The following is a 27,084-nucleotide window of genomic DNA, read 5'->3' as shown; positions in this document are numbered from 1 at the left end:
ACAGTGCACCCCTGAAACCCATCAAATGGGCTCTATAGATGCAAGATTAGCCCATCAGGTATTATCCTCAATGGTCTTACACTCAACCTCTTAGCCCATAATGATCAAACACTGCCCGACAAGAGAGGACATCTCCCTTGGCTGTAAGGAACAGTGTCGTACTCTCTACTCATATGGATTCCGGGAATTAAAACCTTTTGCAAACATTTTAGAAACCATAATGTATATATATATATACTTTTATATCTCATATAAAATATAATTTGCAAAACAAATCTCAACGATTGAAATCGGTTGCCGACAGTCTTGGTTTCTATCAGTGAGAGTGCATCCCCGATCATTACCTTTGTTCGACAAAGGGGTTGATCCTGTCACAATGATCACCCACTCAGATGAACTTTCAGACTGTCCCAACATACCCAGGTTTTGACCCCCGCTAAGGATCTCACTGATTGATACATCAAAGACAGCCCAATCCGACGCCTAATGTAGTATCACAATCGAGTCTAGGGGTCGGGTGTAACTTCCCAGTTTTGCCCATTAATCTCCAAGGTCCAGGGCAATACTGAAAATCTGGTCCGGTTCAAAGATTTAATTGATCCTACACTGCATGTGCCTGAGGTCTCACCCTGGCGACTGAGACAGACCACCCCAACCGACTTGGTGGCACATCGGTGTCAGTCTTATTCGGATAGGTCTCCCAAACCGACCCACTGGTTGTGAACATTCTAAACTAACACGAGTCTCATTAAGTGTCCAGTTTAAGGGTATTACACAGAAACACACCACATGAACATGAATCCAATATGTGTTTTATTCATTTACAATAAAATCATAACGTACATCATTCTGATTGGAGCTAAGGGCATACAACTGTCTAACACTAACAACAATCTATAGATGGTATAAAGTATAATTATATATAGGAATAAGCTAGAAGCTCAATAACTTAAAAGGAAAAAATTATTTTTCCTCCTATTTTATATGTAAAGAACCAAAAATATATAAAACCTTTGGTGAATCACCGTAACTTCATTTTTTTCCCTTAAAAATACATTTTTAGAAAGCATCCAATGCATCACATGAGTTGCCACTAGTAAAGAAGAATGAAATAAAAGACGTAAGCAAAAGCAAGTATAACTTAACCTTTTCAATATAGAAGCATATTTTTCATTTTCACAAATTGGCTTGAAAATGTTTCAGAGAAGTAGTCTTAAGAAGGATAATGCTTGATATCAGCACCTGTCTCCTTCTAACATTATCAACACCATAGGCCACATTGAAAATTTTGTTAGCCTTGAAACAATAGTCACAGAAGACCCTATCTTGAATGGCATCATGGACCAGTTCATCACCTCTATAAATATTAGAAGCATGCAGCCTCCAGAATACAGCCACTTAAAACTTCTCTCTATAACACTATCTTTGCTATTTTCAAGAAATTCTGCTTACCAGTTTCTTTATAGTGTAAGCAACTTAAATATTATTATAGCAAAGTTCTATTTGTGGAGTCAGGTTGTTTCATGTTATATCTTCAAAAAACATTTGATGAAAACAAATATACATGTATTTTATGAGAAAATGTGAAGGAATTTGTACAGAAACTTCAATGAGAAATTCAAATTGTTAATTACATTTATTTTCCAATAAGATTTTATGAAAAATAGGAATTGCGATTTTTTCTAGGCTTTTGCATGTGTTAGATGGGGTTACTCTAGATCCTCTTTGATTGGATGGTTGTTTGTGGGACACCAGTCCTATGGGAGGAAATAAAGGCCCACTAGGTCTCTTTTTATTTTTTGCAAAACGTCATGAGGGTTGATACTTCCATTAAAAACTACCCAACAAAAGCCACTACATTTGAGGGTGCACACTAGAACTCTCAACATGTCACAAGAATGGACATGGGGAGGGGAATGACCCTAACAAATATTTTAAAATAGGAACCACCATAAAACCTACTTGAAGAGTTAGGAACCCAAATTTGTTTATCCCCAACAAATCTATCAAGAATCACCCCATCCAACAAATTCAAAAGACTAGAAATAGGAAAAAATTCAAACGCTCCCGGATTTCTCCTAGTATCCAACTTCCAATCAAGTCCAATGGAATAAGAGGTAGAACAAACTTTGAGATTGTTTTCTTATTAAGATTTGAGATGGTATAACGACAAGGAAACAAGCCTTTCAACAAGGATTCCCCAAACTAAAGATCTTTCAAGAATTTGATCTTATTTCCAAGCGAGAGACCATACATGATGTGATAAAGAAATAGGGGAAGAGTACTATGAATTGCCCTCCAAGGAGAAGTAAATGTATCTATGCACATAACTCCAGCCTCCCAACCATTCTCTGAGAGACCATGAGTGCTCAGCACAACTTTATGCCTATGATTTTCAATACCCCACTAAGCCGCCAAAACTTTATGGCACCGGGTTGTGGCAAGTATGCATGAGCTATCAAATGAAGGTTGGGATGATGGAATATCACACAGAACTACTCTTGACTCTCCTCATGGTATCCCCCCATTATTCCTCAATCACTACAAGTATGACTTTATCTTTAGTAATAAAATCAAATCATGGGAAGGCCCTTGGTTGAGGAGTCTTCATTGAAAGATCACGTCCACTCTATATACATCGTTTCCTCTCTTAAATGCAAAACTATTTATGAGCTTGTTATCCCCTTGCCTCCTTCAGTTTTAGTTGAAACTTTGGGCTAAAGAAGAAAAACTTATTAACTCTAAAATTTCTCTTCTTTCTAGCCTTTTGCATGTGATAGATGGGGTTACTCTTGATCGTCTTAGATAGAAGGGTCGTTGTGGGACACTAGTCCTACGGGAGAAGAAAAAGGCCAACTAGGTCTCTTTTTTTTTTTTTTTGCAAAATATTACGAGAGTCGATACTTGCATTAAAATCTACCCAACAAAAGCCACAACATTTGAGGGATAAGTGGACAACAAAACTCTCAACATGTCACAAGAATGGACATGGAGAGGGGAAGAATGACCCTAAAAAACATTTTAAAATAAGAACCACCATAAAACCAAATTGAAGAGTAGGAAACCAAATTTTGTATCCCAAACTAATCTATCAAGAACCACCCCATCCAACAAATTCAAAAGACTAGAAATAGGAACAAATTCAAATGCTCTTAGATTTCTCCTAAAATCCAAATTGCAATCACTTCCAAGGGATGAAGAGGTAGAACAAACTTATAGATTGTTTTCTTCTAAAGATTAGAGATGGCGTAAAGACAAGGAAACACACTTGTCAACAAGAATTCCCCAAACAAAAGATCTTTCAAGAATTTAGGAATTCAGAATTTGTGGAATCGGTTGGGCTGGCTCCGCAAAGGCTGAAGTGACGGCTGCTCTCATCAGAATCAGGATATTAAAGAATTTGGGAATTCAGAATTTGATCATTGCAGGTGATTCAGCAAATATGATAAAATGGTTAAGAGACAAAAAAGGGGGCCCTTGGAGACTGTATCACTATCTGACTGAAGCTTGCGATTCTTTGGATGGTTTGAATGTTAACTTAGTTTGGATTCCTAGGGAACACAATCATACTACAAATCGCCTAGCTAAATTTGGTGTATATTTGGAGCATCTGTATAGCGATAAGCTTCCTCCTTTATAACTTGTACTGCAGATGGCCTAGCTAAATTTGGTGTGTATTTGGAGCATCTGTATAGCGATAAGCTTACTCCTTTGTAACTTATAGGGGTTCCCCCCTACCTTGTATATCTCCTCTTGTCCCCCCCCCTTTCTCTCAACAAATTCTAGTTAAATTTTCTCAAAAAAATATCTTTCAAGAATTTTACCTTGTTTCAAGCTGAAAGACCATACATGATGCAATAAAGAAATAGGGTAAGAGTACTATGAATTGCCCTCCAAGGAGAGGCACATGTATCTCTGCACAAAAATCCAGCATCCCAACCATTCTCTGAAAGTCCATTAATGCTCACCACAACATTACGCCCATAATTTTTGATATCCCACACAAAGCTACCAAAACTTTATGCCATCGGGTTGTGGTACATATGAATGAGCTAACAAATAAAGGTTGGGATGTTGGACTATCACGTAGAACTACTCTTGACTCTTCTACAATGCACATCCATGGTATACCCCCACTGTTCCTCAATCACTACAAGTATGACCATGCCTTTGGTAATAAAATCAAATCTTGGGAAGGTCCTTGGTTGAGGAGTCTCTATTGAAAGATCACTTCCACTCTATCTTCATTGTTTCTTCTCTTAAATGCAAAACTATTTCTAAGCTTTTTATCCCCTTGTGTCCTTTGGCTTTAGCTGAAACTTTGGGCTAATGAAGATAACCTTTCCAACTCTGAAATTACTCTTGTTTCTAGCCTTTTGCATGTGTTAGATGGGGTTACTCTAGATCCTCTTAGATTACTTGATCGTTTGTGGGACACCAGTCTTACGGGCGGGGGTAAAGGCCAACTAGGTCTCTTTTTTTTTTTTTTTGCAAAACGTCATGAGGGTTGATACTTCCATTAAAAACTACCCAACAAAAGCCACTACATTTGAAGGATAGGTGCACACCAGAACTCTCAACATGTCACAAGAATGGACATGGAGGGGGGGGGGGAACGACCCTAAGAAACATTTTAAAATAGGAACCACCATAAAACCTACTTGAAGAGTTAGGAACCCAAATTTTTTATCCCTAACTAATCTATCAAGAACCACCCCATCTAGCAAATTCAAAATATTAGAAATAGAAACAAATTCAAACGCTCTCAAATTTCTTCTAAAATCCAACTTCCAATCAAATCCAAGGGATGAAGATGTAGAACAAACATAGAGATTGTTTTCTAATTAAGATTAGATACGGAGTAAAGACAAGGAAATACACCTTTCAACAAGGACTCCCCAAGCTAGAGATCATCCAAGAATTTGACCTTGCTTCCATACGAGAGACCATATATGATGCGATAAAGAAATAGGGAGGAGTACTAAGAATTGCCCTCCAAGGAGAAGTAAATGTATCTATGCACATAACTCCAGCATCCAACCATTCTTTGAGAGTCCATGAGTGCTCACCACAACTTCATGCCCATGATTTTCGATATCCCACAAAGCCGCCAAAACCTTATGCCACCGGGTTGTGGTAAGTATGCAAGAGCTAACAAATAAAGGTTGGAATGATGGACTATCACACAGAACTACTATTGACTTTCCTTCAATAGATATCTATTGTATCCTCCCACTATTCCTCAATCACTACAAGTATAACCTTGTCTTTGGTGATAAAATCAAATCATGGGAAGGCCCTTAGTTGAAGAGTCTCCATTGAAAGATCACTTCCACTCTATATTCATCGTTCATTCTCTTAAATGCAAAACTATTTTTGAGCTTTTTATCCTCTTGTCTCTTTCAACTAAAGCTTTAGCTGAAACTTTGGGCTAATGAAGAAAACCTTTCCAACTCTGAAATTGCTCTTGTTTCTAGGCTTTTGCATGTGTTAGATGGGGTTACTCTAGATCCTCTTAGATTGGATGGTTGTTTGTGGGACACCAGTCCTATGGGAGGAGATAAAGGCCCACTAGGTCTCTTTTTATTTTTTGCAAAACGTCATGAGGGTTGATACTTCCATTAAAAACTACCCAACAAAAGCCACTACATTTGAGTGATAGGTGCACACCAGAACTCTCAACATGACACAAGAATGGACATGGGGAGGGGAATGACCCTAACAAACATTTTAAAATAGGAACCACCAAAAAACCTACTTGAAGAGTTAGGAACCCAAATTTGTTTATCCCCAACAAATCTATCAAGAACCACCCCATCCAACAAATTCAAAAGACTAGAAATAGGAACAAATTCAAACGCTCCCAGATTTCTCCTAATATCCAACTTCCAATCAAGTCCAAGGGATGAAGAGGTGGAACAAACTTAGAGATTGTTTTCTTCTTAAGATTAGAGATGGTGTAAAGACAAAGAAATACACCTTTCAACAAGGATTCCCCAAGCTAGAGATCTTTCAAGAATTTGGCCTTCTCTCCAAATGAGAGACCATACATGATGCGATAAAGAAATAGGGGAAGAGTACTATGAATTGCCCCCCAAGGGGAAATAAAATGTATCTTTGCACAGAACTCCAACATCCCAATCACAACTTTATGCCCTTGATTTTTGATATCCCACGAAGCCGCCAAAACTTTATGCCATCGGGTTGTGGTAAGTATGCATGAGCTGGCAAATAAAGGTTGGGATGATGGACTATCACACAGAACTAATCTTGACTCTCCTTCAACACATCCATGGTATCCTCCCAATGTTCCTCAATCACTACATGTATGACCTTGTCTTTGGTAATAAAATCAAATCTTGGACAAGCCCTTGGTTGGGGAGTCTCCATTGAAAGATCACTTCCACTCTATCTTCATCGCTTCCTCTCTTAAATGCAAAACTATTTCTGAGCTTGTTATCCCCTTGTCTCCTTCGACTTTAGCTAAAACTTTGGGCTAGAGAAGAAAATCTTATCAACTCTGAAATTGCTCTTGTTTCTAGCCTTTTGTATGTCTTAGATGGGGTTACTCTTGATCCTCATAGATTGGATGGTTGTTTGTGGGACACTAGTCCTACAGGTTGGTATAAGGGCCTACTAGGTCTTCAATTTGTTGCAAAATGTCACGGGTGTTGATGCTTCCGTTGAAAACGCCCCTACAAAAAGTACTAACTTTCAGGGGAATAGGGGGACACCAAAACTCTCAATATGTCACAACTGACAAGGATAGACTTAGAGTGGGGAGTGACCCTAACCAACATATTAAAAGAGTGAACTACAAGAAAACCTATCTGATTAGTTAGGAACCCATATTCGTTTATCCCCAACTGAGCTATCAAGAACCACCCCCATCCAACAAATACAAAAACCTAGAAATGGGAATAAATTCAAACTCTCGCATTTCTCCTAAAATCCAACTTTCAACCAAAAGTTGTTCTCTTTTTAAGATTGCTGATGGCATGGAGAAAAGGAAATGCACATTTCAACAAGGATTCCCCAAGCTAGAGATCTTCCAAGAATTTAACCTTGTTGCCAATCGAGATATCATTGATGATGCGATTAAGAAATAGTGAAAGAGTGCTATGAATTGCTTTCAACGGAGAAGTAAGGGTAGCTCTACACAGAATTCTAGCATCCCAACCATTCTCTGAGAGCCCATGAATACTCACAACAACTTTATGTAAAAGATTTTCGATATCCCACAAAACCACCCATTCTTTATGCCATCGGGTTGTGGTAAGTATGCATAGGCTCACAAATAAAAGTTGGGACGATGGTCTATCACATAGAACTACTGTTGACTCTACTTTGAGACACATTCATGGTATCCTCCCATTCTTCCTTAATCACAACAAGTATGACCTTGTCTTTGGTAATAAAATCAAATTTTGGGAAGACCATTGGATTGAGGAGTCTCCATTGAAAGATAGTTTCCACTATATGTTCATCATTCCTCTCTTAAAGGGAAACCTATTTTTAAGCTTGTTATTCACTTGTCTCCTCCTTCGGGTTTTGGCTGATCCTTTGGGCAAAGAAGAATGTAGAGTTTGTCGATAGACTATTAGTGTGTCTGTGGTCCCAGCCCCATACTTTGTGTGTGTGGTCTCAACCCAAAAATTTATTTTACGGTTTATTTCTTTATGTTACAGTTATAGTAGTTGGGCCAATTTGGCCTTTTTTTCTATTTTCTTTTGTTTTAAGTAGGGGTATTAGAGAAACTCTACTTCTTGTAAAGTCACAGATATAAATAAGATTTAATGAGGCGGCCAGAACAATCGAACCACACCCTTTCTCTTCTTTCTTCTATTCTCTCTTCTCTCTTCTCTTCGAACCTAGGTTGACTTCTCTTCTTCCTCTCTCTAAATTACATCAGAAAACACATTCTTTTTTCTAATTCTTTTATTCAAGTAAGAAAATAATAGGAACTTTGAAATTTCTCTTGTTTCTATCATTTTGCATGTATTGGATGGGGTTTCTCTTGATCCTGGATTGGAAGGTTGCTTTTCTCCTAGTCCCTCCCAGATGTGCTTTGTTGTAAAGAAAGTTTGATGTGTTCACATCCTCCTAAAAATTAGTGTCTTATGTTGGGAAGTCTTCCGTGAGAGCATTAATACTAGTGATTTAATACAAAGGAAGAAACCCAACTGGTATTAATCTCTTGATTCACGTCTAATGTGCAAAAAGAATGGGGAGACAGCTTACCACTTCCTAATCTCTTACCCATTTGTCTATTGTATTTCAGAATATTTCCTTGCTCTATTTAGATGCAAGTGGTCTCTCCCTGCTAGTTTGGACAAGTAGTTTGATGGTCCACGCTCAAGTAGTCAAAAGAGGAAGATTAACATGGACAATTGCACCAGTTACTATGATTTCGACTATATGGGAAGAAAGGAGTGCATGGATTTTTAAGGAAAAAGAAAGAAATGAAGAGGATTTAATGGAAAACATTATAGCCGGGGTGGCACATAATGAATGACATTTTTAGAAATTAGGCAGCAATTGCAGCCTCATCAACAAAAAAAGCAAAATGCAAGGAGGGAGTGGAAATCACTGGCAAAGGGATGGATGGATGGAACAAGGTTTTTACCGTAGGGGGAGTGATAAGATATGAGAATGGACTCATTCGTGGAATGTTTTCAGGTCCAATAGGTGAAGGAGTTCAAGTAGTTACCGGAGTATGAAACGCAAAGGAGATGGAAGTTGAATAAATGGTTATTAAAGGGGCACCCAATGTTGCAATCAGATGGTTAACAAAAGGAAGTAAAGCAGCTTTGTGGAGTTATAGAAATGATATCAAACACTTTAAGCCTTTAAATGGTTTTCAAAGGACATGTAGTTGGAAATTCAAAGGGTCCCAAGAGTTTGATAAAAGTTTGGCCTTAGGCCAAATGTAATTTGCATAGGGGACAGAAACCAGTGTCATACTCTCATTTTCTTTTAAGCTGTATGACAACCTCTTCTCATGTTTCAGTAGTTCACTAATAAATTATGTTTATTTATCAAAAAAAAGGTTGTATTTGTTAGTTGCTACTGATCAAAAGAGAAAAAAATAATAATATTTTTTAATTTTAAGCAACAAAAGAAGATTAGAACTGTAAAAGCATTGAGCAAATATCATCTACGTTACATACATCCCTACAGAAGCTACTTATGCAATGCCAGGAATTCACAAAATTCGTACTAATATGGTACAACTGATGCCAATTTATGTAAACAGGCGTATTTAAAAAGCATAACATTATTTTAATATTCAAAATGAACAAAACATAGCCCAACTCTTTTTAGGGTAGAAACATTGTCGAATGTACTCTACAGCCATGCAACCAAAGGTTGGGGCCCAAGCAAGTAGGACATTTGAATTAATACCTAATGCTGATACATACCTGGGCAAATATGATCACAATAGCAGTCATTCAAACATCTACTAATCAAGAAATATGCCATGCATCGAAAATATGGTCATATCCATAGTGAGTGGTTTGCAACCATGAGACATTACAACCTGCACAGTTGAAAACAGAACATTTAATTTTACTGGAATGCATAATTATCAAAAAAAAATTACTGCAATTCATGGATTATGCACACACAAAGATTTGCATAATCCAAAATAGTAGATCACCACCTTCTTGACTGATGTATAAAACCTATCCACCAGCTCTGGAACTCCAACCATGCCATCCGGAGGTAGCTTGTTTGGGGAGGAGGGGGGCAATAATCACCTTAGGATCATAAAAATGCAGCAAGGTCTTTGTGTTCTAATATGTACTGCTAGTTCCAATGAATTTGAGAAAGATGTAATGAAGCTAACCTCAAGTGAAAAGCAGCCACTCCAACCTGTAATGAAGTTGGTGTTGTAAGAACCATATAATCATTGAAAAACACAAAAGTGATGTCTGTGCGACAATGCTTTCTTTTTCAAAAAGAAAAATTATTAAAGAAAAAAGATTACAGAAGGTGATAAGACATCACCCATAGCAAGAAGCAACCACAGGAAACCCAAACAGGCCTAAGAAAACTACCCTCTCAAGCAGAATAAAACCCAAACAGACTCCTAAAAAGAAAACAGGCCTAAGAAAACAATCTGTGAATTCCTCATCCCAGACCTTTTTCCCTTTCAAATGCTCTTTGATCTTTAATTTCTCTTCCTCTTTTTTTTCTTTCAAACTCTTCAAAGGCCCTCCTGGCAAATTCCTCACTGCCCCAAAAAAATAAACCCAAGCTTTTCCCAACTGTGACCTCTCTTATCAACTAATGCTTTGATAATCATCTTATTTGTAGCTTTATCAGCACTTTCATTCTCCTGTAGCAGCTACATTGCACCAGGTTCTGAATTGGCATCAGAAACCTTATTGACATGTTGTTCCTTCAACAAAAGGGGGGACAGTGGTTGATCTTGCACTATTTCCCCCCTATCATCAGTACCAGATATCCCATTAACCTTCACTCTTTTCCTTCTGTCACATGGACTATATTGTGAGTTCTCAAATTACGCAATTTCTTGTTAATTCTCCTACCGTTGTGATCTTCCTTCTCTTTCATTCTGCTCCTTCGACCCAAATTTACACCTAGCCTTCCAATCTCAACTTCCTGATAAAATAAGCCATCTTTGTCCTGATTTTCAGCCTGTCCACCTAAACAATCTTCAATGGCTAAATCTTCCTTTCCTCCAACCTTACCTCCATCATTGCTTTCAGCATCTGACTCAGCATCTATATTAGTAATCTCTTTCCTAGTTATTGCCTCCCCTCTTTCCAAGTTCTCCAATTCAACGGGAGATGTCTCTTCTGCACATGAAGAAACTGGACATTCCAAGTCATACCTATCCTCTGGAGACGTCAAACTCAAGATCTCAAGCTCATAGGGAACATGATTCTCATCGGAGCCCCTCCTAACCTCAGAATAGCATCTAGCATTACCAGACGTTGACGAGAGAGAACGGTCGATGAGAGTCTCTCCTGGACCAGAGACAAAACTTTTCTTACCGCCTTTGCCAAACCTGGCAATCACCCAAACCCACCTCTCCTATCTTTTTCTAATCCCAGAAGAGCTAATTCTTCTCATCCTTCTCTTTCTTTTCAGGTTATATTTTTTGGGCCTTAGATGTTACCTCCTGTTTTCTTTTCTGTTTCTGGACTGAACTTCCTCCCTATGAATTTGCAAATCATTCTTTGCATCCTTAACACCAGTCGAACATTCCAGGCCTGTTTTCTTAATTGAAAGACTCAAAGACTGATTTATCTCACCAAACTTGTCGTCACCCTCTGACCACCCTTGTGGAGACACTTCTCCAACCTCCATCTCCGAATCACCTGGGACCTTGCCTTGAGGTGAAAAAGGGGATTTAAATCCCCTCTGCCATTGTGATCCCATCTAAGACCTTTCTTTTCGAGAGACATGCCTATAATCTTGTCCACAAGGCAGCTCTGGTTCACCCTCAAAAGAAGGACCTGGTTCGAATCCACTCTGGTTTTTAAAAAGCCTTGTGGACCCAGAGGGTTAGCTGGTGTGGCTCTGCCCTTAATGATCTCTGCATAAGACTTTTTGCCTACACTTTGGTCTCCACTTTCCAAAAAGTTTGGGCTACCATCATTCTTATCCAGAGACTTACTGACTGACCCGGGTGGTGTCTCTTCATCTTCGTTCGCCATCTGTACATTATTCAAGACCTTCTGGCCCGAACTCTTCTTTCCACATGTAACCCAACCTTCAAGGATGTCGACATCTTCTTCCTTAGAACCTTTCATCCAAGGAGTTGTTTCACCTTCCAGCAGAACCCAAACCTTAAGCCAGCAACCATTAATGAGCATCTCTACGCATCTAGGAACTTCTTCGAGCTTCAGACCATCGACCCTAACTCTTGCTGCATGAAGATCTTGGAGATTAAAGGCTGTCAACAAACCACCTAGGAGTTTAGGACTTGAATCAATTTTACCAGAGTTTCCTCATTCCAGTAATTGAAGGGAAGCCCTACCAGCTGGAGCTCTTTCTGAGATGTTATTATGGTTACAAGACAGAAACCAGTTCTCTACCCTTACTCTTCCGACTGGAGTTTTCACTGACTCAGCATCTGGGATCACTACTTCTTCACCAGCTCCATAATACACAGCCTTTGAGACATCAATAGGTCTAACTATAGCAGTACCTTTTAAATTAAATCTCTTCGCAACTGCCCCTGCAACATTCTCCCAATCTTGGACTCTATTGTCTACAGTCAAAATCAAGTTCTTCTCCCACTCTCCATCTGCTACTTCTAAGAGCAGTCCTCGGCTCCTAGAGTCACTGCAAACTATGGCTTGAGGTCCTTTGATACTTTGTCCTTCATCCTTCGAATTATCTTTCGAGTTATCTCTGTAACTCTGCTTGTCACTGATTTCTGAACCAACACGAAGATTTGGACTTTGTTTTCTATCTACACTTAGTAGATACTCCTGTAGAGCCTCTGAGAACCCAAAGAAACTAGTGTGCAGGGACTTCCACAACAGGTTATCAGTATAACATGGAGTCTAACCTTAATAATAATTATGGGTGGGAGTACTATATTCACCATGTACATTCTTATAATAAACAATAGATAATGTCAAATTCTAGTTTAGAAATAAATGCAACCTGTCATGGTAAGCTAGTTCTCGCAATATTATAACGTAATAAATCAATATGCTTCATCATCTTATAAACTAAATGACAGTGCATACTAAGTGGAAAATAATAGTTTTAATAAGTACTCCCACACACCAATTGTTCTTTTTTATCAATCCTAGAAAAGAGAAATCTAGGAAATCACAGTGAAATTTCACCAACTTTTAAAGCATTTGATTTCAGAAGATATATTGCAATTAAGTTATAATGAAAAAGGAACTTACAGTAATTTTAAAATTAAAAAAAAAAAATCTTAGCATATCATGAAAACAATAGTCACATTTATCTTTTTAATTTTCTGGGTGGGCAAGCAGATTAGGGGTTAGTAGGTCAGTAGATAAAAACAAATATCAAACCCAGTTTTCGGATATTAAGAATTAAAATTTTTACCAGACAAGCCAGATAACATGTAACCTTGAAAATAAAAAAATAAAAGATAAAAGTCCCACCATAAGACAAATTGCAGTGTAAAATTTAAAAACCCGGTAATGTTATACATTTAAAATTTTTACTTGTGGGTAAGGTGCATTGGGCAGTGGACCCCACTGCCAACCGATTGAAAGAATTTTCCTTGAAACTTCTTGCAAATAAATTATTTGATACGGATGCAGTTGATATCAAATGTGAGATAGCGCACCCTACCTCGTATGAATTGAGAAAAGAATGTAGTAAGCCATTTCATGGGAACTAGATCCCAAGAACTTTCAGCTTGATTTGGCAAAGATCTGTTTTATTTCACTAAATAATTATTATAAGCACAGGTTCAAAACAAGCTTGAATTCAAAGATTACATAAGACTCATTTTTAAAACATTTGTTTAACATCAGAAATTCAAAGATTACATAAGACTCATTTTTAAAATATTTGAATAGGCTACTTCTCGTTTTCTATACAGGTTCGGCTTTCTGGCTTCTACTGCTAAGAAATATAACAGATGCATTTAGATTCAAGATTTTGCTCTTTATTTTTGTAAAAGGTAAGGTACTTTATTCAATCAAAGAAACATTACAATAGAGCCCAGGACCACCTCAGGTTACAATCTCATCCAAGACTTTCCAGTGGAATTTCCACATGGAACTATAGCAAATTCGTTGTTTCAATTTAAATTAGAGGTAAATTCTCTTAGTTCATATATATCTGGATCATTACTTTAATCTTCTCAATCAAATCTGGAACCGTTGATCTTAGTCATGTTAAGTCTGAGCTGAGCTAGTAGCACTGAGAACAAGAATAAAGCAAATAAGGATTTTCATTTCCAAATTCCAAATTAAGTTACCTTTCAGCCAATGCTTGTGGATAGGATCATAGGTTGATACTCGAGAAGCTACAGAAGATCTGAATACCGAACAACGTTAAGGAGGAAAATAAGAAAATACTTGTAGTTTCAAAAATCTTCAACCTCGATAAGATCACAATAGAATATTTGAGTGAGAAAGAGAGAGAGAGAGACAACATCTTGGATCAAATACGATACCTCCTTTGCACTGTTCTCGATCAGACCGATCACAATGCTCGACTTCTCTCCACCTTCCTCTTCCATTCTACTTTTCTAGCCGATTAGTCATTGCATCGGGTATTTATCGTGGGATGTAGGAACTTGATCTAATAGGACGAATATCCACGGCCATGATAAAGGATACATAACCATTAGATCGGATTTACGTTCTTGCCTTTATGTACAGATCTAAAACCTTTAGTGTATACCGACGATGGCGGGAAACGGAAAAAGATACTCTTCAATTCATCGTCAGACTTTCTTTAAAATTTGAAATCCACAAAACCCTAACCGAAGCGAATGCTTGCAGCCATCTGCCAACGTTATCTATGGATAGTGGCGGGAAACGGAAAAGGAGACTCCTCAACTCATCGTTCAGACTTTCTCTGAAATTTGAAATCCACGATTGCAGGCTTGCAACTTACATTATCTACCGATGATGGCGGAAAACGGAAAAAAGAGACTCCTCAAGTCATCGTTCAGACTTTCTCCGAAATCCGAAATCCACAAAACCCTAATCTTTGAAAGCCTGCATGCATCTGCAATGTCGTAACCCGCTTCCTCCTCTAATCTCCTGCTCTTGCTTGTATTCCCACAAGGCAAGCGTTACCCGTCTCCACGATGACGGACGCTGATATCTATTGAATTCCGCGATGACAGACGAGCCGCATGGAGAGATGCAGAAAAGATTGGGAGTTGGGAGAAACGAGGAACATATGAGGAAGAAACGATGGAAGGCGTCAATAATTTTTGTAGAGTGCAATGGATTTTATGCTTCTTTTTCTTTCAATTTCTAAAATCTAATTTCTTGATCTCTTCCATTCAGATGTCAACGGTAATATGATCATGGAACTGACCGGCGTATCTTAGCAAGTTCCAATTTTCAACTGTCGCACTTCCATTTGTGGGAATAATATCTTTCTCCTGAATTCGGATTCTTTTTGATATTATTAACGACTTTTTTTTTTTTACTTTTTCTCTGAGTTCATGGGCAGGGCCGGACTTTCACATGGTATAAACATAAATATTAGGGAAAAATACAGAAACACGATGCAGAATTCTGATTCCAGCTCCCCCCTACAAGTAGCCCTCTCCCCCTATAAACCACATCCTACCCGTGAATTTGGCGTCAATTCACGGTCAGGATGCATTTCCCTTGTACTTTGGGCCTAGTAAATTCTGATATGGGCTGATTGGTACTTTTCCCATAGGCCCGAGCAGGAGTTTGGCCCGACCATCGGGCCTTTATTTTAGGCTTGAGTTGACCCTCATAAAAGCCTGAGGCCCGACACCGAACCCAAAGCTTAAACTAATCAGAAGGGTCGGCGAATTGGAGGAATTGGGGAGATAGAGAGAGACCTGATGGAGTTTTCTATCACCGATTGTGGCTTGTCCGACTTCCATTGTAGATGTCGTCGGCCGATGTTAGGGAATGGGGACACCGCCTCTAGTCTGTGACCGTGTTAATGTATATTTAATAATCAGAGAATGGAAAATGGGGCACCGCCTTCCAAGAGAGATGATATCGCATGCTGCCTACTGCTTCACTGTTTGTGGAAGGAGATGAAAGACATGTTTTTTAAAACCGGCCCGAAGATCAAATTGGTCAGGGGTCCGGTTATTGGGTTGGCTCGAACAATCAGCCCGTTTTGACAAAAAGTTAAAAAAATTAAAAAAATTAAAGAAATGAAAAATGGTCAAAACCATTTGAACGACTCAAATGGTTAACCGCCCAAGTCTACGTTTTGTGGACCAAAATCAACTGTTTTATGAAAAATCCGGTTTTGGGGAAAATTGTCAATTTTTCCGGTCTGACCATTCGGTCCGGTCCGATTTTGAAAACTATGATGAAAGATGATACCACTCAGGTGCTCACTGCTGCTAGCGTTGGCTATGATTTGGAAGAGTTGAAGGAGAGTATATTGAATGAAATGGCCTAAGTCGGGCCGTCGGGATGCCCAGCCCATGAACAGGATTATTTCTAACCCTCTACCAACTTGATCTAACACCGCACATCTCACCATGAGACTAGGACCTACCATGTATGAGAGATGTGCAATGTGTAGGGGTGTCAATTGACCGGTTTTGGTTTGGATCCAATCCGATCCAAACCTTGTCAAATAGGATTTGGACGGTCCATTATAATTATTAGATTGAGCCAATCCAAAATAAATTGGTCCATATTCTTATTGGTTTGAATTGGACCAAAACCAAATTTCCAATAATTTGATCATGATGCCAAACCTTTGTCCAATTTGAAATCAGTCAAAACTGAAGATAGAATAAAATCGCTCTTATGAAAGTACTTTTATGAAAGCACTTTTACGAAAATACTTTTATAAAAATAATTTTATGAAAAGTATTTTTACGAAAGCACTTTTATAAAAATACTTTTACGAAAGCATTTTTAAAAAGTACTTTTATGAAAGAATTTTTACAGAAGTAGTTTTATAAAAGCGCTTTTACAAAAGCAGTTTTATGGAAATACTTTTACGAAAGTACTTTTACAAAAGCACTTCTACAAAAGTACTTTTACAAAAATCTATGGAAGTACTTTTCAAAAGTGCTTTTCAATAAGTCCTTTTGTAAAAGCACTTTTATGAAAATACTTTTACAAAAGCACTTTACAAAAGTGCTTTTATATAATTATCCAATCCATTTACATTTTAGTGGATTGGATTGGATTTGGACTGGATTGGGTCCAGTCCATTTGTAAGTGGGCTCACATTGGACTGGATCGGGTTGGACCAAATCCATTCAATTGACACCTCTAGCGATTTGAGATCATGTTGGTAGAGGGTTGGAACGTGTTGTTGGCAAGTGATCTGGACTCCTAATTTGTTGCCTTTATTGTTGAGTTTGGATCACTTGCCAACAAAACATGTTCCAACCCCCTACCAACATAACCTCATATCGCACATCTCATACATGGCGAGTCCCACTTTTATGGTGGGTCACAGTCTCATAGTGAGATGTGCGGTGTTACATCAAGTTGGTAGAGTGTTGGGACATGTTTTGTTGGTAGAAGATCTCAACTCTTTATTATTAGGGTTAAATACTTAAACTACCCTTACACTTAGTTTGGAAGGAGTACAAATACAAATATGTAGAGTGCAAAACCTTATATTTTGTATGTATTTACACTATACATATTTGTATTTGTACTTCTTTCAAACTGAGCCTTATGGTTTAACAAATGGACACAAATAAGGATGTCAATGGACCGGTTTTGGATTCGTCCAAAATCAAATTGGACGGATTGGATGGACCCACAAGACATATTGGATTGGACCAATCCAGTCTAAAATATTTATTAGATTGGATTGGACTTGGCCCTTCCATAATAAATTTATGTTGGATTGGATTGGATTAAGCCAATATCTGCACAATTGAAATACGATAAGTATATAGGTGTTAATGGACTGGGTTTGGGATGAAACCAATCTAAATCAAAACGAATTTGAACAGATTGGACGGTCCAAACATTGAATTGGGCCAAACCAAAATGGTAAAAAATATTCATGCAATTGGATTGGACCTGGTCCATTTATCATGGACCTACATTGGATTGGATCGGATTGGACCAAATGCAGTTCAATTAACAGAAAAAGGCAAAAGGACTCTATTGCCCTTTCATTAAGCGGATATGTGAAACCACTATGAGGGAAAAATGTCTTTCTTGACTCGTATATTTAGGCAAAAAGATACAAGCACATTTCACCCTCTTTGGTTATTACCTTTCACCATTGAAGAGTAAAAGAAACTGGATAAAGGGAATTGCTGCAATTCCTAGCAAGATGTCCAGTAACTACTACAAATCCTGGAGAGAGAGAGAGAGAGAGAAGGGGGGAGAGAGAGAACTTGGATCTACAAATCCACTTTCTCTATCTCTTTCATTCACTATACAAAACCCTCTCTCACTATCATTCCTTTTCTTTTCTTTTTTTTTTTTTTTTTTTTGATAAAAACTGAGAGGGGCTACACAAGACGGGGGGTAGCACATCCCACAAATCAGACTTACAAATACTAGCTAAATTCTATGGATGATCACTAAGATTGACACTTACTATACCCTATTAGGCAGAAAAGGCTTGATTGGCGAGCCAATCTACCGCTTGATTAGCTTCCCGATACACGTGATTGTAGACCAAATCTTCATTTGCTCAATTCTTCAAATTCAAACACTCTTCAATAATGTTTCATAGATTTCAGGGGGGTCGATGAGCCGCTTCAGACAAGAAATCATGATCAAAGAGTCGCCTTCAATGATGATGGAATGGTTTGGGGAATTCATTGTCAAGTTGTGGGCGGGGCCTCCCATGCGGCCCAAGCTTCCACCATGTTGATAGTCGATGAACCTAAGTGGTAAGCCTTGTAATCTACTACCTCACCCATGAAATTCCTAACTATGGTTGTAACTGAGCACATCCCATTGCCACATAACATACTTGCACAACTTATGGGAATCAACTCCATTAGGCTTCATATTGGTTTCATAATATTCCATAAAGGACGATAATGCTCTTTCAATTACCACTTGAATAGGGGTTAACACATTATTAAAAGATTTTTGGTTTCTATTCTTCTAGACATATAATAATAAGAACCCTTTTCTCTTTCATTGTTTCCTCCATTTGAATTTTTCTTACAAATTTTTAGCCACTATTCCTCTAAGGAAAAGTTAGAGCCTGTAGGACGCTCCAAAATGGGATTTCTTGCATCCCATATTTGATTAGCAACTATACAATTCTTAAAAATATGATCAACATCTTCATTATCTCCATAGAAATTACATTTTCCTTCCACACTTAAACCTCTATTTTGCAGGAGCATTTTTGTTGGGAGTCTTTTATTAAAAAGGAGATAAAGAAAAATTTTCAATTTTGGGGGACAATTTACCTTCCAAACAGTCGAGTTCCACTTTGAGTTCAAATCTTCATGAAGAGACAAGCTACATTTTAATTTATATGTAGACTTAATTTAGAACTTCCCATTACAGCTAAGTCGCCAAACTAATTTATCTTCTCTTGGATTTGAGGGGATAAAGATTGATTTTATTTTCCCCCAAATATTCAAAGGAACCAAGCTACAAATTCTATTTTCTATCCACACACCCCTATTCTGATCAATAACCTCACTAAGAAGGAGATTTATCATTTTCAATCCTATCATGTGGAATAATTTGGTCCAATGAGGGATCGCCTACCCACATATCTTTCCAAAATTTGATTGATTTGCCATTGTTTATTTTCCAACCTAACCCTTTTTAAGGAGATCTCTCCCTTTTAGGATACCTTTCCAAGCCCATGATATACCTTTCTTTTCCTTAACATTCCAAAAGTCCTCTTTCTGAAGATACTTTGCTTTAATAATTTTAACCCAAAGGTTATCACTGTTTACTAATATTTCCCAACCCAACTTTGCTAAGTTAGTTTCATTAACCTATTAATGGTTTTTTAGCCCCAAACCACCCCAACATTTTGGGGTACACACCTTGTTCCAACCAATCAAATGAACCATTTTTTTCACTAGAATTTGTCCACAAGAAGTTCCTTTGACTTTTATCAATTTCATATACGATATTTTGGGAAAGCTTGAAAGAACTCAGGATGACTTGCGGCATCGTATTCGTTGTAGCATTCAAAAGGGTCATTCTATCTACCAAGGATAAAGTGTTTTTTTTCTAACTTTCTAAATAAAGTGTTTTTTTCCAACTTGCTAGTTTGTTATTTACCCTTTCCTTGAGATTGGAGAATGTGTTATTTTAAACTCTACCATTTATTATGGGGGCTCCCAAATAAATATCAGACTTTGCTTGGATTGGGATCCTCAAAATTTTTGCTAAGATTTTTTAGAATCTAATTGGCATATTTTTCAAAAATTGGAGTGTAGATTTTGAAAAGTTTGGGCACTAGCCAGAAGCCATAGAAAATTTAGTGAGAATGTCTTTTATTTTCAAACATCTTATAATTGAGGTCTCGGTGAATATTAAGCAGCCATCTGCAAACTGTAATATATTATGATAGTGGGCCCTATTGGCACGGACACGCGGCTTAGCACAACCCATATATAATATATTATTATATACATATATCAAAAATATATAAAAATAATTTTTTTATATTCAAATTTATTATACTATTTAATTCCAATTGTATTGTATTTTTTTAATTAACTAGTGGAATGGCCCGTATGATGCACTGGGTATTTGATATTGATGGTGATATTTGACTATGCTTTTATATATTGGGTATAGATTTGTAATTTATGTTATTTTCTTCATTTTTTGTGATTTTTTATTTTTTTTATAAATTTTCTATATATTTCTTTGTTTTTTATAATTTATATTATTTTCTTCATTTTATGTGTTTTTTCATAATTATTTTGCAAAAACATATATCTATATATATATATATATAATAGAAAGTTGAGGGTAAAGTTGGAAAGTAAAATTAGAGTGTTTTGACCAAACCAATTGCACCATTCTCATTTTTTACTATGATATATAAGTTTTTATGATTTTCTACATTTTTTCTAAATTTTCAATGTATTTCTTTGTTTTTTGTAATTTATATTGTTTTCTTCATTTTATGTTTTTCATAATTATTTTGTAGTGACATTATATATAATGGAAAAAATAGAAAGTTGAGGGTAAATTTGGAAAGTAAAATCTGGGTGTTTTGACCAAACCATATGCAACATTCTCATTTTTTAGTATATAAGATATACATGTTATAGAAATTTTTATGATTTTCTATATTTTTTTGTGTAATTCACATTCTCATTCTTTTAGTATGGTATAGAAATATTTATGATTTTCTATTTTTATGTAAATGCTTTTGTGTATTTCTTTGGTTTTTTTTTTGTAATTTATATTGTTTTCTTTATTTGAAGGAGAAAGGTGCATAGGATAAAGAGACACCATTTCTATTTCCTCATTCCTATTGTGAAGTAGGGGGAATGGATAAGATATACACTATACAGAGAGGGGTTTAAAGGAGAGAATTGGGCTTTTAAAATTTATTTCTTCACTTCATGTGTGAATGATAATATTTGGCCTTTTGCCCCATGTCGTTCTATTCGTCAATGGTGGGGTGGTTATTTGCATATCTAACGGCTAGCGTTTGGACAAAAACCCTACAATATTACGTTGGTAGGGTGTTAGATTATTGGACTGGCTTGATGATCGTCGAAAAAAAAACACCCTAAAACAAATCAATATAATGAACCTGAAAGCATTTCCCGATCCAATACAACTTATTATGTTAACGAAGACAACCGAAATAGAGGGGAAATGGGAAAAAATACCTAAAAAATAGGGAGAAAACCAAAAAAGACTTCATTTAATCATCTAATTGATTGTTCGATGATGAAAATAGAGAGGTCAAAAAAATCCATTCCTCCCTTCAATTTGAATTCATGGATTTTGAGCAAACCATCCGATACTTGACACAAGTTGGCTCTAATCAATGAAAATGTTCGTTAGGTAGGACTGACGGGAGTAGGCCTATCAATGATACCCGAAAATCCAAGGCCCAATTCTACATCCAATCTGATTATCTTGGATTCAGATTACGTATTTATGTAATCGAATCAAATTCGGATGTTACAATCTACATCCAATTAATAATCAAATCGGATTTGGATTTGTCTCAATATGATTTGATTAAAATTTGAATATGATTATATTATAATATTTATTAATTTTAATATATAAATTCTATATAATTATATTAAAATTTATAAAAATATATTTTAAATATTATATTATATATGAATTTATATATAATAAATTTAGTATGTTATATTTATATTAATTGATTATATATAAAAGTTGAGAAATAAATAAATTTTTAATTTTACTGGCACTTTAGAGAATTTAAAGTGGAAGCGGATTAAATATGAATCCAATATGAGTTTGTTAGGATTCAAATTTGAATTCGAGTCTCTAAATCCAATCGAATTTTAGATCAAATTTGAATGTAGTTTCTTAATATTCGGATCGGATGCGGATTTTGCTACATCCAATTAGAATCCGATCCGATTGTAGCCCTATTGGGGAGAAGATCAAATAAGGCCTAATGGGAGAGAGAAGAGTAGGTTCCATAGCAGTTTTATTATTATTTTATTTGTTAAAAGTGTGAACCGTTAACTAAAAAAAATTGGAAAAATAAAAAAATATTATTATTATTTTATTTGTTTTATCCAAGTACAAGTGTTAGTCGCTAATTAAATAAAATTAGAAAACTAAAAAGGGTAAAAATGGAAAGTGAAAATTAGGTTTTTTCACGAAACATTGTCACCATCCTCATTTTTATAAATGGTAAAGATAACATTTTCATTTTTTGGTATGGTATAGAAATTTTTATGATTTTCTATATTTTTGTAATTTTTTGCGTATTTCTTTGTTTCTTCTACAATTTATATTGTTTTATTCATTTTGAGGAAAAAAGGTGCGTAGGATAAGAGATATGCCATTTCTACTTCCTCCTTCCTACTGTAAAGTAGGGAGAGTGGATAAGATATACACTATGCAGAGAAGGGTTTAAAGGAGAGAATTGGGGTTTTAGGATTTATGTCTTCGCTTCATGTGTGAATGATGACATTTGGCCTTTTGCCTCCTGCCGTTCTGCTCATCAATAGTGGGGTTGTTATTTGCATATCTAATGCTTAGCATTAGGATATAGGTTAATCTTGATTCATTTATATTCAGATTCAAATCGAACATCCATTCAATTTATATAGAAGAATCCGGATCTCCTGCCAACAAAATGCACTCCAAACCCCTATGGCCCTACCAAGTACAATGCTTATGATATTATGTTGGTAGGGTGTCAGATTACCGGATTGGTCTGTTGATCATCAAGAAAAAACACCTAAAATGAATCAATATACTAAATGTTTGGCATCGATGCTACAGTTGCAGCACTGGTGTGTGGCTTGGAGCACCGTTTTTTCAGAAAACGGTGCCTTTTTTTTTGTTTGGAATCATTACTGCCAGGTAGGACGTTTCCTAGAGCAACACCAATTTTTTTTGTTTAGTACCAATTCTCTAGGAAACGTTTTCTGCACTTCTACCCATTATCCACTGCCACATCATTGCCCTGTTGGCAGCAACAAGTTACAGCTCTAGGAAACGCCAAATTTGGCGTTGCTCCAAGCCATGCCTTCCCGATTTCCAAGGCGTGGCTTGGAGCACCGTTTTCTATGGAAAAATGGTTCCAAACATATGGTTGTTTCCTAGAGCACTGTTTTTCCTACATGGCATTGATGTTGTGCCATTTTCTAGAGCAACAACAACGGTTCCAAATAGATGCATAATGGACCTAAGAGCATTTCCTGATCCAATACAACTTATTGCGTTAAGAGAGACAATTGAAAATATAGGGAGAAAACAAAAAAAAAGGTTCATTTAATCATTTGATTGTTCCTTGATGAAAAGATAGAGGTTGAAAAAAATCTATTCTTTCCTTCAATTCAAATTTGTGGTTTGGGTAAACCATCCAATACTTGATACGTTTGGCTCTAATCAATGAAGAGGTTCATTAATTAAGTAGGTGCTTTGGGAGAAGATAGATAAGGCGAGGAATAGGTTCCACAGTAGTCTTATTGTTATTTTATTTATTTTATCCAATTACAAGTGTTACTATTAATTAAATAAAATTGAAAAATAAAAAACATAACAAAGGGTAAAAATGGAAAGTGAAAATCAAGCTTTAAAATAAAAAAACATGATAAAGGGTAAAAATGGAAAATGAAAGTTAGGCTTTTTGACAAAACATTGTCACCATCCTCATTTTTATAAATGATGAGATACAGAGATTATCCAATTACAAGTGTTAACTGTTAATTAAATAAAATTGGAAAAATAAAAAACATAACAAAGGGTAAAAATGGAAAGTAAAAAATCAGGCTTTTTGACGGAACATTGTCACCATCCTTATTTTTATAAATGGTATGGATACATATTATATACATATATACATTATATAAGAGGCGGTAGGATTGGAAATATGAAATCAAAGAAGGGGTAAAATTGGAAATATAAAATCAACATTTTAAGAGGGGATAGGATTGAAAATATATTGGAAATATGAAATCAGGGAGGGATAGAATTGGAAATGTAAAATCAGGGTGTTGAACGATGGACGCTCATCCATTTCTGTTTTTATAAATGGGTAACATTATACTATTTCATATATAAACAATTGTATACATCAAAATTCATATAGAATAAAATTTAAATTTTTTCAATTTTTTTGTCTATTTTGTTTATTTATTTTAAAATTTTCATTATTTTTTCAACTTTATTAAATGTGCCTCTCATAGCCTAACCCACGCCCTGACCCAACCTAGCATGGGCCAGACCTATGAAGGGTTCCATGTCAGGCAAGCATGACCAACCCAAGCCTGCATGTTGGCACAACACAACCCACTATAGCATGGGTAGCATGCAAAATCGTGTCGTGCTAGCACAACACAACCTACTTTACACCTCTATCATTGACTTAAACTCCTACTCTAGATTTTAAATTAATAAATATTAATTTTTATGAAAAAATTAATAAACAATTATAGTCCTTTGAATAAAAAATAGGTGAAAGACAAAAAAAAAAAAATGAAATGATAAAAAGGTAGGGTCAGGTTTTGCCTACCCAAGGTTTAAAATATCACAACATATCGACCGATATAGCCTGTTTTGATATGAAACCAATACACGGAACATGTAAAAATCATGTGTTTCGTTTCTTTCGTATGTATCGACCGATACGAGCCCGTATCGAGCTGTTTTAGATCTGTATCGGTTGATACAAACCGAATCATTTCGGTTCCCCTTGTTCAATTAATTTATATTTAATACCAAATCTCTCTCATTAATGTCGTTTATTTAACTCCAACTTCTTCATTAATTAGTTAATTACTCATATATTTAAGGCAAGTTTAAATTTAAATTTGAAATTTAGCGCCTAATTGCATATCTCTCATTAATTCTATTAATCAATTACTCTCTCTCTCTCTCTCATTAATTTAGTTTTGTTAGTGTAAAATCTACAAATATTAAAAATAGCAAGATTTGAACCCTAGCCACCAAATTTTAATACACATAATTTTGCCACTAAACCATGCCAATTTGTTTGTTGTAATTATATGCATTTTTAGTTTTAAGTAAATTTTTTCTTTTCTTAGTGGTGCATATTAATAAATGCTGAAATTAATTATTAAAATTTATATATTATAATATTAATAAGTATTAAGATAATTATATTGGTTATTTGAAAATTTATGTATATACATTCATATTTTAGTTTTTTTTTTGTTTTTTCGCATTTTAGTTATTCCATCATTTTTCAACGGCTACTAATTATATCTCGATATGTCACATTTTATATAAAAAATAAATTATGGTTTTTTTACATTTAAATGACTTATTTACAATCATATAAAACTTGTAAGCATTGTTAATAATATATTTCCTATGATTTATTTGAATTTCTAAACATATTTTATGCATATCTTGATTTTTCATTTGTATCCATGTGTATCCAAAACGTATCCCGATATGTCTCTTAAAATTGTCTTTCCGATACACCTTGCATTTCTGATACTTTGAACCTTGTGCCTATCCCATCTCTTGCCTTGAAATTAAATGCTCTACCCCAAACCCTAGTAGGGCTAGAAGTCCTAATCCGATCCCCCTCCCCTCAAGGAATGGGGATCCCTGAATTTGCCTTGCTCTTTCCTGATCATTCCTACTTAAATACTTATAAGTTTTTTTTTTAAACCTACCTAGACCTATTTAATATTATATATTATAATATAGTATACTTGTAATACAATATAATATAATATATAATATTAATAATATAACATAACATATATTAACAATTTTATATGTATTTTGATAATTTAACACATTCCGTCAATCTGACTTTACGGTCAACGTGTATTTACAATGCAAAGTGAATTTTCAAAAGAGTCTTTGTGGCAAATGAAAGTTCAAGGGAGTATTTGGACCGTATCAGACCCAATAACCTGAGGTAGTATCAATGGATTTTCAATCAAAGTCTATGTCACCTCTCATTTTACATGTGTCTGGAACTTGATTGGTCCTATTTCTCGACTAATCGTACAGCTCATGTACTTTATTTCATATTAGAAATATTATGATCAGGAAATAATAACTCTGCCAAGTATATACCGATTTTTAGTCTATTTTTATTTGGTTCGTGAAAGATTTAACCATCAAAAGATAATATATTGAAAATATATAAGAAGCCCATTTTGGGTTGATTTCGGGAAGTTTCATTTGAAGCTTTTTGCGTCTTTCACGTTTTAATCTTGCACGGAAAGACATGGGCAGATGCATGGAAAGACATGAATCTGCCAAACTGTCTTTGAGCTGCCCAGATCTTATGCCAAAAGCTCAATCCATCTTTTGACCGTCAGAGTTACAAGATCTTCTAAAAAAGACATGCCAAATGAGCCCAAAATTACCTCATTTTACGGCTAAAGCTTTTAGGTTAAATGGTTCTTTAGACCATATTTGACGATATGGTTTAGTGTGAGGGAGCATATTAGATGGCCTGTGCTTGCCCACGTTCCAAGCCTAATAGACCTTTTGGTGGAGGATGGTCATTATCTATATATATTAAAATTGGTCTGTCCACATGACACATAATCCACACACTTCTAATAGATTAACGGGGTTAGCAGTAACGAGAGGGTCATTATCTATATGTTAAAATTGGTCTGTCCATGTCAATATTCCTCTCCTTGCTTCAAACCAGAGAATTTTTTTTTTCTATATTTTATCGTCATTGGAGTGAGCAAACTGCATCTAGAACGACAAACCATTTCCCAAACCTGCTCATCTTCCAAGGTTTTCTCTGATTAACCATCTAAGCAAAATG

At 35.9% G+C, this 27,084-nt stretch overlaps 1 protein-coding gene across 5 annotated transcripts in view; it reads right to left on the bottom strand.

The window, feature by feature from the left end:
• LOC148876975 (uncharacterized) overlaps nucleotides 1-14,918 on the bottom strand; it is a 79,919-nt gene extending 65,001 nt beyond the window's left edge. Inside the window, exons 1-5 of one of the 5 annotated variants that reach the window (XR_016105078.1) lie at nucleotides 14,153-14,637; nucleotides 13,955-14,013; nucleotides 9,851-9,876; nucleotides 9,665-9,730; nucleotides 9,423-9,541 (exon numbers count right to left, since the gene is read on the bottom strand). Coding sequence is in view for 1 of the 5 variants with exons in the window: in XM_088964858.1 (XP_088820984.1) it covers nucleotides 9,464-9,541; nucleotides 9,665-9,730; nucleotides 9,851-9,876; nucleotides 13,955-14,013; nucleotides 14,319-14,326 (237 nt within the window). In the remaining 4 variants the exon portion in view is untranslated. Of the gene's footprint in view, nucleotides 1-9,422; nucleotides 9,542-9,664; nucleotides 9,877-13,954; nucleotides 14,014-14,152 lie in introns of all 5 variants that reach the window. The other 4 variants (XR_016105080.1, XR_016105079.1, XM_088964858.1 and 1 more) reach the window with 4 other exon arrangements.
• Between the last annotated feature and the right edge of the window lie 12,166 nt (nucleotides 14,919-27,084).

This window comes from Nelumbo lutea, chromosome 1, assembly GCF_056320005.1.
Source record: "Nelumbo lutea isolate HS-2025 chromosome 1, American lotus-T2T, whole genome shotgun sequence".
NCBI classification, from domain to species: Eukaryota; Viridiplantae; Streptophyta; class Magnoliopsida; order Proteales; family Nelumbonaceae; genus Nelumbo; species Nelumbo lutea.
The sequence above is the reverse complement of the archived record's forward strand: the minus strand, read 5'-3'. Positions and strand labels throughout refer to the sequence as shown.